The sequence below is a fragment of the Anarrhichthys ocellatus genome, unplaced genomic scaffold, assembly GCF_004355925.1.
Source record: "Anarrhichthys ocellatus isolate YVR2014 unplaced genomic scaffold, GSC_Weel_1.0 scaffold51, whole genome shotgun sequence".
Taxonomy (NCBI): Eukaryota; Metazoa; Chordata; class Actinopteri; order Perciformes; family Anarhichadidae; genus Anarrhichthys; species Anarrhichthys ocellatus.
The window spans coordinates 2,239,209-2,251,672 of record NW_022280081.1 but is presented as its reverse complement, the minus strand read 5'-3'; the positions used below and the strand labels follow the sequence as shown (position 1 = coordinate 2,251,672).

General features: G+C 42.1%; 1 protein-coding gene across 2 annotated transcripts in view; it reads left to right on the top strand.

The window, feature by feature from the left end:
- The first annotated feature begins 1,772 nt into the window (after positions 1 to 1,772).
- Positions 1,773 to 12,464, top strand: part of ccnyl1 (cyclin Y-like 1) — a 13,684-nt gene continuing 2,992 nt past the window's right edge. The window contains exons 1-8 of one of the 2 annotated variants that reach the window (XM_031870041.1): positions 1,773 to 2,784; positions 4,735 to 4,809; positions 4,913 to 4,956; positions 6,135 to 6,235; positions 6,631 to 6,666; positions 6,777 to 6,828; positions 8,633 to 8,752; positions 10,789 to 10,955. In XM_031870041.1, coding sequence (XP_031725901.1) covers positions 2,622 to 2,784; positions 4,735 to 4,809; positions 4,913 to 4,956; positions 6,135 to 6,235; positions 6,631 to 6,666; positions 6,777 to 6,828; positions 8,633 to 8,752; positions 10,789 to 10,955 — 758 coding nt within the window. In that variant the 5' untranslated portion in view covers positions 1,773 to 2,621. The remainder of the gene's footprint in view (positions 2,785 to 4,734; positions 4,810 to 4,912; positions 4,957 to 6,134; positions 6,236 to 6,630; positions 6,667 to 6,776; positions 6,829 to 8,632; positions 8,753 to 10,788; positions 10,956 to 12,464) is intronic. The other variant, XM_031870042.1, reaches the window with a different exon arrangement.

Genomic DNA, 12,464 nt, shown 5'->3' with positions numbered 1-12,464 from the left:
TTAGCAAACTCATCGAGATGGAGTTACATCTGGATTTGCTCAGTTATTACGAGACTGTGATGACAGGTGGGCGTGAGATGATGAACCCTGACTCCGTTCAAAGATGGTCTTTGGTTTATTTGGTTGAAAGCTCCAAAAGCTAGTAAGTGGCCCTTGAGTTGAAAAGGTTTTTACCACAAAGTTTCAAAACCTCAAGTCGTGGGCCGAGAGGAAATTTGGGGGCACCGATGTGCTCCTTACAATTTAGTTTTGTTTCTTTTATATCACTTTTAACAAAGATCACCAGTTCACGGTAGCTCTGTCCATTTTATTTTTCTAACTTAACATGTTGATATTGTACAGTATATATCTCTTTGTAATATATAGAGGATTAAAGGGTTGAATCATCTAAAGAATTCACAGCAGCACCTTCAGAAGGATTTGGATGAATCATCTCATATCGATCCACAAGAGGAGAGGATAAATTGTATCACTATTATGGAACAACAGAGGGATCAGTGTCGGGGGTTTAAATATGCTTGTGTGGCTGCAGAGCACTCAAAACTTTTCAATACTGGTGCCATTATGATACCCGAGATGCTGAGATGAAAACTTTCGTACGTGTATTCTGGCGAAGAAAAGAAAAAAAAGTCCACCTTTTTGCAATTCACACATCTATAGTACTGGTGCTGAAAAAAACAATCTTTTTGTTTTGTTGTTTTATTACACTATCTTTTCAACAAAACCAAATGGAACAGTCTATACCCACGGGCCTCACTTGTGCATGAAACAGATTGATATCCATGTGTGTAAAAGTATATATAGAGACTTTCTAGAACAGTAATAATGTTTTTTCTAACTTTTAATGTGATCAGTTTCTATATTGCCACTTTTAGAAGTTATCAATTTCAAAATGCCATGTATTGTATAGCATTGTGTAGACGAGGTCACCAAATGATGTGTTGTGTAGCGTTCGTTTCAACGTTGTCACAGTATAAAACTATACCAGCTCATTATTGGAAAGTGCTGTTAATCTGACATTACATCCCTCTTTTGTAAACACTTGCTATGTTGCAATAAACTTCTCTTGAAGATTGTTATGTATTGTGAATTAATTAATCAATCAACAATCCGTTCATGACAGACACTGAACCATGAAGGGGTCATTTGTTCACATAAATAAACATTTACTTGAAATACTCTATTCAAGTGAAAGTGCAGTTTTTTTAAATCTTGTTTAAGAGAAGGAAAAGTAGTATTATCAGTAAAATGAAGTATTAAAAGTGAAACACTCATGCAGACGTGATTTTATTCTTTATTATATTGCATATGCATTCATGTGTACGCAGCATTTTAATGTTGCACAGTGGAGCTAATTTGAACTATTTACATTCTGTTGGGTAATTAAATCTGTAGCAATGCATCATATTTAATAAAGTTATATGTTTTGTATGTAAAATCTTCTCATCAAGTAACTAGTAACTATACATATCAGATGAATGCATACTAGTAGAATATTACGCCCAGAGAAGATGTGATATTGCTTGAATGAGGAGGGATGCTGATTGGCAGGTAGATGCAGTAGAATAATAGAGGACGGGCTTCAGTTTCCACCGTCAAAAAAGGGTGCGGGTCGGTGACGATACCAAAATAGTAGCGTTTTAAAATACAGTTCATCGGTTTAAATCGCCTTCAACAGAGAGCTCCTTCAACCAATGTGCGGATCCAACAGGACATTGTTTTGATTTATCAGCCAATGGGAGTGAATGGAATTTCTAAGTAGGCGGGGCTATAACATCTCCGTGCCAAGTGGTGCCGTATGTGAAGTGAGCTCCGGCAACAGATGGCGGGGAGTACACCCAGCACAAATCTGACGGGGTGGAGGCACTAATGGGGGAGTCCGGACCATCAACTAGACTTCTTTACCTAATGAAGAACTGGAACAAGGCGTAGTCAATCTGACCTCATTGAGAATTTCTTTCTTACAGTCTTGGATTTTTCTCCTTTTGCCTTAATTTTTCCACAAGAGGCCGCAGAAACCTCGGGCTAGATTTGGCTACACACCGACCTAAGTGCATAACGTCTGCGGGATTGTTTGGAAAGTCTCGTGAAATGTTTTTTGCCAGAATTTGGCGGTTTTGAATAGTAACATTTTTTTTAGAGTAAATTGTCGGTACAAGATAGCTGTAATTTATGTGGAGTATAAACAAAGTTAAGGAGACAAGCTAACTAGTTAGCTAGCCTGCTACAATGCTAGTTAGCTACCTAGCAGCGAAACTCTAGCATGTTTGAATGAATGAATTGGCGACTCCCTGCATTTAATTAACAGCTGCTTTATGTTATTACAAGAACAAGTCGAATAATTCATGAGACGACACCGATTTTCTACAACAGGGTGAGCCTGTGTGGCAAACTCTTCTTTGACTGTTACACTACACAACGTAACCCTCAAATGGACAGGAATGCGGCTCCAGGGAGTTGGTGGACAGCGGCGATTTAGCACGCAAAGATAGTATTGTGCTAATACCGTCAAAAGTCAGGTAATGTTCATGAAGCCAGGGGAGGCTAATTTTAGCTAGCTACAAACCTTTTGCACTACTTCGACTTGGCTGCGATAGTGTGAAGCTTACGCCCGCTTCGGAATGGGGAACACCGTGTCATGCTGCGCCTCTCCCGAGTCGAGCCCCAAGTTACCGTCGAGACAACCCGCAGAGCGGCTGGAGGAGTTCCAGACCAGCACCGAAGTGAGCGACGACAACACCGTGCCCTACCTGCAGCACATAAGCGACAGAGAGGTCCCTGACGGTAGGCGTCCACCTGATACCCAGCACACCTGTGACTGATTTTAAACAGCTTTAAAACTCTCACTTTCCTTTCCTGTATTAGAGCACATGCACGTCACACCCATGCTGTTTACAGGGATTTTCATCTTGATCTAGTCGCTGCCATAGTGAAGAAGCTCCTTCACGTGAATCTAAGCATGCCGACTTTGATGACAGATAATCCAAATATCCACCACATGTGTGCATGCGCACCCGGTTGTGTCAGCATAATGCTAACACTAGACACACAAACAAGATCAATCTAATGACTTGGTGATGCATTCTCTTCCACAAGTGCAGGGATATGTACTCAGACGCCCTCTTTGGCTAGTATCAAGTTGCCGGATGTGTTTATTGCCATCCCGCCATGATCAGTGCACTGATGATGATAGTCTTCTCACTAGGTATTTGGGAACTGCAGCATCATGTTGATCACACTGACGTCACATCACCCAGTCAGACATTAACAAGGAAAACAAAAGTCCCTCATCTTCTTGGCGCCACATTATCTACTTGGAAATGAGCGATAAAAACAAACCCCTCATCATTTATTTATTATTGTCTTTTACCAGCCTCAGTTTTATTTCCGTGGCCTATTATTGAGAGGGGTGGGTGAGAAATAAAACTAGTAATAGAGAGGGATCACGCCTTAACCGGAACAAACATGCTTTTAAAAAAAAAAAATGCATCTGTGCACAAACTGAGTCTTGTAATGTGCTACTCAGTGACATTAACTTAGCAGCACCATGCCCACTGCTTCAGAGAGACAGTTTAAACTAAGGTTAGCAAATGGGACATGTCTTCAGACAATAATCCCCCCCTCACACTGTGATACAGGCCCCTGCTGGGGAAAGCATCTCAGAAATGTCCCTGTGATATGGGCCCGAGCTTAGTTTTGTACTCTAAGTCCACTTGTATCGCCGCTCCCAGACATGTGCGGTCTTCATACCATTCATGTTGTTGTGGACAGTAGTGTGTGTGTGTGTGTGTGAGAGCAGCTGTTTGGTGAGAGCAGCTGTCGGCAGGGCGAGGGGTCAGAATCTGTCCAGCAGCCCTCCCCACATTCCTCATGTCTCTTCTTGCTGTCCTCGCTCCACAAACGCTCCCATCGCCTAATCCCCCAGTCCTTTATGTAACGCGCTGTCTGCTCGGATTTAGAAAGAGAACACCATTCTCAAAGACAATGCTCGTGTACGACACAGTGCTGTCTGTGTGTTTGCATTTCCTGAATTTAAAGTTCTGTCTGTAAAGTATCTTAATGTCCACTTCTGGAAGGAATAAAAAGCATAATACGATTCTTGATCACTTACATTTATATTTCGGACAAAAGACTGGTCGTCTATTCTCACTTTAAAGAGAGTGAGCCCACTGGATGATGGGAATTCTGATACAAAAATCCCATGTGTCTCTGGTAGAAGTTCAGTGTCTGCTTTTCATGATAACTCTGAGTGAAATGAAAGTCATTATCAGAGATACTGACTTTAATCAGAAAGTAAACAGTTTAGGAATTTTAGCCGACAGTACAACACAAACATGCATTATACACCGTCCACAAGTTAACATTTATTTGTGTGTGTGGTGTCGAGTCTTTCGCTGTCTCCAACCCACAGACACAATCAGATAAGCGATATCTTCCCCGGTCAAGCCCTGCCAAATCTGCACTGCAGCCATCTTCACTTCCTGCTTGTCTCAGACGCTGTTTGTTGTGAGATAAATCCAAAAGGCTCGCGTTGCATCATTTCCTTCACGGTGGATAATGACAACATACAGAATCACACTGTTGTGTTAGAATCGTTTCGGCGGCTAATGGCTTTCTGTTCTCTCCTTTGGCTTCATCATTACCCACCAGTGAGAGAGCTAAGCCGCACACAAGGCGCCTTCTGTTGACAGATTGTCATTATATAGCACTTATGTGCACTTCTTGTTTCCTCAGAGCTGGTCTCGGAGTCCAACCCATCTGACCACACCCGGGCGAGCACCATCTTCCTCAGCAAGTCCCAGACAGACGGTGAGCAATGAACACACACGCACACGCACACACACACCTGAAACACATTGTTCATTGTTGAATGTCTAGCTTGGCTTTGTTGAACATTTCTCTTCTTTCACAGTACGAGACAAGAGGAAAAGCAACCACATAAATCATATCAGCCATGTAAGTGTCCCAATCTGAATATTGATCATCTGATTAGTTGAAGTGATTACATGTGCTAAGGCCCTGGAGATGAGTTTACTCTGTAGATTGGCCAGTTCAAGTTAGTTTTATGAATTAACTGGTGCTTCTCTGTCGTAGATATTTAGTGTTTTGTGTTTAATATCTTAGATAGAGGTTTTTACCAACAATAGAAGCTGTTCGTAATGTAACGTCTTCGGGAACAGCTGTCAATGAGCATAATGTCAGGCCTAGATATTTGAGATGTGGTCAACTATTTAGTTGTTAACCTCTATAGCCCTAGCCCTATTTTTAGCCCTCTGCTCGAAAATTGCATACCCATACACAAGAGAGTCCTCAGCTCTAACTACAAGGTCTATTTTAATAATTTTGAGGCTAGAATACTTGTAACACTTGTGAGATGTGTTGAATTGTGTAAATATTGTGTATATGTTACTGGTTAATAACTGATACACTTATGGCACAGCTGAAATGGAAAAAGTTCCAGGTTCGCCTGAAAAAAAGCACTTGTATTGAACATTTTTTTTTTTTTTAAATAATGCCTGGCTTGGCCTAAAAACACCTAAAAAGGAAATGCTCTATAGCGCTGCAGCATTTTTCAATGGATTAACTGTTTTTTTCCGGACAAAATCGCCAAAAGGTATGTAGATTTTAAATTTTATTTCTCGAGAGCAGTGTGTGTCTTCTTGGGGTTTCTCCTGTGGCCTTTGAATGCTTTGTCGGAGGTCTATTTGGACACGCTGGGTCGACACCGTATCGAGGCCTCGTGCGATTTCATGTATCCATCGGCCATTTTCGCTGCCGGCTTTGTGATAAAAGATGAATTTCTGCTGCATAGTTGGCGGATTTTTTGCAGAAAAATCCTGATATTGTGATAAATCTTCTAGTGTATTGAATTAGTTTGTGTATACTTGCGTAAAATGACCTGCATAATGATTTTGCTTGGACTTTTTTTTTTTTTTTTTCTCGATATTTTACATGTGTGGACCATTTTTCATATTATTTGATGAAAAGTCCATTCGGAACCTCGGTACCGGTACTTGAACCCCAAATGGGGCTCACTCGGGCTAAAGAGGGTATGGAACCGGTCCAAAAGAAATGCTAGTTCCTGGCCTGTGATGAGTTCAAGTTGTTTGATTGTGTGATTTCAACTTCTCAAGGTATCACCTGGTCCCCTGTCGAAGAAATACAGCTCCTGCTCTACGATCTTCATAGACGACAACACCGTCAGCCAGCCAAACCTCAAAAGCACAATCAAATGGTGGGAGAATCTCACACACACAGAAAAAAATGCAAACACACACACGGCCGAGTTGTCCAAAAGTCGCTCATCTCGCATGACAAAATCCCGTTGCATCACAGCGTGGTAATCCTCGAGTAATGCTTCATGGATGCGTGACTAAAACAGATGCTCTTCGGCCTAATTTAGGATAGTCCTCAGTGAGGACTTTATTTAAGTGAATTTGGAAAAACACATTTCATCAGGATTATCTCCGTGTGTTTAAATACAACCTCTTTGCTGGATGTGGGCAGATGTTTTGGTGTGACACACACACACACAGAGTATATTAGTCTCCAATTGAGATGTTTGTTATTGAAGCTTAAGGCAAAAACTACAACACATTAACACTATTTTTCTTTTCCCTCTTTCTCCAGTGTCACGTTAGCAATATACTACCACGTCAAAAACAGGTAGGTGTCTTTTTATTTGGTCTCAGCCATGAAATGAGTAAAATGTCCGTTGTTTAAAAACTGGTACGTGTGTGAAGCCTGTTGACCGATGTACCCGTGTGTTCCTTCAGGGACTCAGGCAGGTCACTGGACATCTTTGATGAGAAGTTGCACCCCTTATCAGTGAGTATGTTTTATGAGATTCCCCTCAACACTCAGCCACACTTGAATGTTGAATCTGACAGCTGGAGAACCACGAGCAATCAGCCGTAAGCCAAGATAAGAGATGGGATCTAGTTCAACAGCTTACCCCTCGATAGGGCCGTCCCAAGTAACATTTTGGGGGCTTCAGTAATTTGGGGTGGGGGGGCTATACTACTACAGGCTATACGTTACAGAAAATGCATCACCAATGGAGGCCGGCTCACTGTAGGCAAACTGTATCAACCTCTCACACGCTAAAACACACACACAGTGGAACGAGAGAGAGTTTTAGAGAAGCTTCTTATCTTTATGAGCGTCAGTCGCCGCTGCACTTCACTCTAAGAAACAGATCTCAGTCAGATATACAGCTGCTAGAACAACAGAGGTGGGAGGGGAGAGGACAGCAACACAAGCTGTCGAACTCTCTTCAAACTTTGCTGTTATTGTCTTATGAGAGATGAGGATAAAAAAAAACTGTGCAATAATAAGAACAAGTTTGCTCTCATGTTGTTCTGTGAACAAATTCACAAATAAATAAACTGTAGCCTACGTCAACATATAGGCCTTAAATGAAATACCTGGCTTGGAGTAATGCATATAAAAAACCTGATGCGTTCGATTACTGATTTGGACGTTGATTACCATGGCAACGGTCAAAGCTTTGAAGCCTTTGGGTCAGCTTTACTCCTCGAGTACGATCTGAATAAATGTCCACAGCAAAGACGTCTGGTCTGTCTCTGAAATTAGCATCTCCTTTGCTGTGGACGGTTTCTTTTTGTCCTTGCCTTCAATTATTTTCCTTGTGATTTCACGTCCAGGTGAAACGTAGTGGTGTCCCAACAAGCTGCATTCCCTCTTCTTCCTTCACATTGAGGGCTCATAGCACCTTGTGAACGGTTCAAGAACAAACGTGAACTGTAGTCAGTTATGCATCTTTAAAATGGACGTGATTCACAGCCTAAAGGAACACGAGCAGGACAAATGTGTGCTTTCTCTTGTGCTCGTTTACAAATGGTTTCCATTCAGTAGTAGACTTGTGACAAGTCGTTTGGAGGGCTTCTCCAAGCTGAGGATAACATCAAATAGAAGGGAAGTGTTAAAGAATTTGGGATAAAACTGGCACCAACATAGACGAAATCACTGTCTTTTGTTAGAAGTTACACTTCGATAGAACAATCTGCTTTTCAGCCAGCGTGATTGTGACGTTGTACATTTAAGATACATTCCATAAATGTGGCTATTGTGATTCCACGGGTAGCATACGTGATTCTTACATGAATCATTTGAAACGACGGCCTCTGATCCGAACAAAAGTAAAAGCACAAAGCAGCCCGCTGGAAGAGCACTTAGAGCAACACTTGAGCATTTTCCACTTTTCAGACATTTGTTATTGGATTTATTTTCCCCAAAAACTTTATTTACCGGTATTTGTTTTCCAGACAAATATCAGTAATACACTAAGCATCAAATTGGACTTTTAAGTTGTTACAAAACAGAAGGTCAAAGAAAGAAAAGAAACAGAACACATGTATGAGAAAGCAAACAAAACAAGATGTAAGAAAATAAATATGAGAACATCTAAGTGTGTGTACAATCGAATCATTTAAATAGACATGGTGAGGACATTGAAAAATGGTCTGAGAGTTTGTCAGTTGGGGGATGGTGTTAATAGATTTAAACACCAGAACCAGTCTCACTCTCACATCTGCACTGATTCACCAGTGCAGAAGAAGCCATCACCTCGCAGCCTTCCTGACGTGTGTGAACTGTTTGTCCCGTATAGAGAGAGCCAGTGCCGGATGACTACTCCCACGTCGACCCAGAACACAAACTGATCTACCGCTTCGTCAGAACGCTCTTCAGCGCCGCACAGCTCACGGCAGAGTGTGCCATCGTCACCCTAGTAAGTCTGTCTCTTCCTGGCGCTGTGGTCTACACACCGTGTTTGTTATTAGAACAACGATATTACTGTTGGCACTCATTGGTGAGTTTAATAGAGGTTTAGTTTAGTGCCAAATTGAGTTGAGGCGTAAAGATAGTCCAAATTTAATAAAGCATAGTTTTTGTACAAACCTAATACCTAATCAAATCAGACACTCTAGTCTGATTCTGAGGCCATTTGTAAAAAATTTAATTAATTAAATTAATTCTAAAAGAGAATTACACAGAACTACATTTGATAAAGTTCATGATCGACTTGCAGAAGAACACACAAGCAAAGTTTTAAAAAAAATTTATTCTTGTAGTTCAAACAATGATGTATTACCACAAACCGGGCACCAGAGGGCAGTAAACTGCTACAAACTGATCGGTCCCAAATGACACTTGACAAGCCAGCTTCTGTGTTATGATCACATGTCACAGTCTCTCCATCAGACATGATCAGAAAGCACCACATCATACATCTGATGTTAAAGACTGAGCACATCTGCTTTTAGAACGTGGCTCTGAAAAAGAAATGTAGAACAAAAATAATTTCTGTCACAGTTTCTTTGGTGTTTTTTTATTTAGCGTGCCTGGCAATTCTGTTTTTTCACAATGGCAAGCCGGCCCAAATTAATGTCACCACAATGTTGTAGCTTTTCACAGTTGGTAGCATGTAGTGTGTTTGATTTGTTCTGGCTTTTCCAATGAGTGCAACTACACCATCATCCTCTAAGGCAGGGGTCACCAACCTTTTTTAAACTGAGAGCTACTTCAAGGGTACCGAGTAGTACGAAGGGCTACTTATTTGATACAAACTTCCTGAATAACAAAGTTGCACAGATCACCTTTTAATAATAATATATGTGAAGAAACTGTTTGATCACATGTCAGTTAATTATTCCTCACAATAATTATTAATAATGATTTCCACAACTATGATGGTATAGCTACACATACGTATTTAAACATGCAACTTTTATTTCTGTTAATCTGTTTCAACATTTGAAAGTCAGAGGTATCACATCTCTGATATATTTGTATCATCACATGATCAAAGCCTGTTACTTTTGCACATAGCGCCTGCTGGTGAATGAGCCAGTGGGAATGTAGAAATTTTGCGACGTCTGGGTCACCTTTGCATTGCGCAATGAAGCCTGCATGCCGGCCCGTCATCGCGGGAGCCCCGTCTGTTATCACCGACACCAGCTTTTCTAATGGTACCTTTTTCTCCACGAAGAAACTAGTAACCAGTCTCGTCTATAGCGGAGCGGGGGATCCAACCCTCCGAGGCGCGCGAGCGTCTTTAGGCGCCCGCGTTCAAACCTCTAGTCTGGGCCTTTTCGGTCGGATTGCGTTGCCTCGCCTCTACCCCCGCCACCACTGAGTTGTTGCCCCGCGGCCTGTTCCGAGGATTTACGGACCTGACGACGGGGTGCGCTCGCGGCGCACGTCTGGCGCCAACGGGAAGCGCCCGCCATTCAGAACCTGAAAACCTAGTGCTGTGCGGCGGCCTCGTCCTGGCTGTCCGCCGTGCGCCACCGGGTACCCAACTCTCTTATGACAAGAAATATTGTAATTTTAAAATCTACACTAATGCAAGCGTTTTTGATTAAAAAAAGAACAGCAACTACAATTTTAGACGGAGCTCCATGGTGACTAGTGCTATTTTTGCGGGCGACTCACGTGGTCCCTGCAGGCGACAGGGTGCCCGTGGCACCGTGTTGGCTACCTCTGCTCTAAGGTGTTCCCGTTGCAACACAGTTATACTAGATACAACATTCATTAAGTAGTGGGTTAATTGTAGTACAGTTAATTGTGTATTACCACTGAAAACAGGTAGAGGGGAATTTGCTGGTACACAGTCCATGGACTTTGCTATTACCCAGGGTTCACCTGGCTGTTCTCCCAGGTAGCATATAGGGAACCAATAGGGGAATTATTCAGGATGCAAATGCCAAAGGCTTGCTGGTTCCTCACTTCAAACTTTAAATGTGAACATTCTCCTGACTCCAGGTGTACTTGGAGCGCCTGCTGACCTACGCTGAGCTGGATATCTGCCCAGCCAACTGGAAGCGCATCGTCCTGGGAGCTATCTTGTTGGCTTCCAAAGTCTGGGACGACCAGGCGGTGTGGAACGTCGACTACTGCCAGATCCTTAAAGACATCCCTGTGGAGGACATGTGAGTCTGTTTTTTTTGATATAAAAAAAAAATCCCCACTGTGAAAATGAGGAAGATGGAAACAGAAATCACTGGTGAGGGGAGGTATCATCGAAAATATTCGTCAAGCGAGAAGCCCTGTTCTGAAAGTCGATGTTAAATACTTTTAAAACGTATTTTAGATTTGAGTTTGGATTGTAGCGTTCGGAGCACGACTCTGAGGACTCGATGTTAAATTAATTTGATGTCATTCAGTCACATGACTTCACGTCACCACCTTGAAGCTAAAGGCTTGATGACGTTCGGTAGTTTCATTTAAGAAACCGCCTGTTTAAGACATTTTAAGTCATTTATTTACTGACGTATTTCATGGTGTTGGGGAAAAAAACGTTCAAATCATAAACAAATAGATTTGGGAAAGAACAGGATGTGGTGGAAACTCAAGCTGTTGTTGTAAATTACTGCCATCTAGTGGCTGTTCTTTTTGTTGTGTTGAACACTTTGTCCCAATTGACTAGTGAGATAAGTTATTATAACATTTTAAGTCAATTATTTAAATGTTACCATATGATGTTAGTGTGGCAACCTGACCCACCAGACGTTTACACAGAACAATCCGTGGCCAGTGATTGGATGAACCCGCTGTCAATCAAACTCTTCAACCAGCCACCCTGCAGGACACTGATTGGTCCGCTCACTGGCTGGACACTTGAAGCCTGACGAGATGGATTTTTGTGTTATATGTGTGGAAATATAGTGCTGGTATCACACTAGATACCACATAGACAATCTTTTTTAGAAAGCAGAATTTAAATAATGTCAATGACAGTTGTCAGGGCATAAAACCAATGATCTGTCGGTCTTAACCAATCAAAACTCGATAGTCTAACAATGACATAGCTGTCGGTGCTGTAAAGTTTGAATTGAATCGTGGATTTGGGGACACCCCTAGCAGTGCCTAGCTTTGTGTTTGTCAAGCTTGTTGGTTAATAATTGTCAGGTCCTTTCCTTAATACAGCAAAATGAAAATACATTTAAAAAAAGTGTTGTTGAGGCTGACATTTCTGAGCTCCAGATTTTTTTAACAAAGGAAGATTCATAACAAACACATTCTCGTTCTCATGCTGGCACTACATATTGCTCGCCCTCTTCATATCAGAAATATGTAGCAGAGATGCACTTAGAGCAGGCAGAAGAAGAGAAGACGGCGGTGGATGAGGGCTGCAGCATCTCTGTCCATCGGGGCTATAAGAGGCCAGGGGCTGCACTCGGACCGCCCCGGCTTTATTGTGCGAGTGTGTATAGAAGAGGTTGAAAGTGCCTCCTTGTTTTTTTGCAATTTGCAAAGGTGCACCGCCTGCATGTCCGTGAGTCAGTCTCTCTCTCTCACATATATATATATGTCTGACCCGCACTCTCTCCGCTCTGTGTTTCATTGCTGTCATTGAAGTGTCTTTGTGAGCCTGCTCGGGTCCGGGTGGACTGATATGAGAGAGAGAGAGAGAGAGAGAGAGAGAGAGAGAGAGAGAG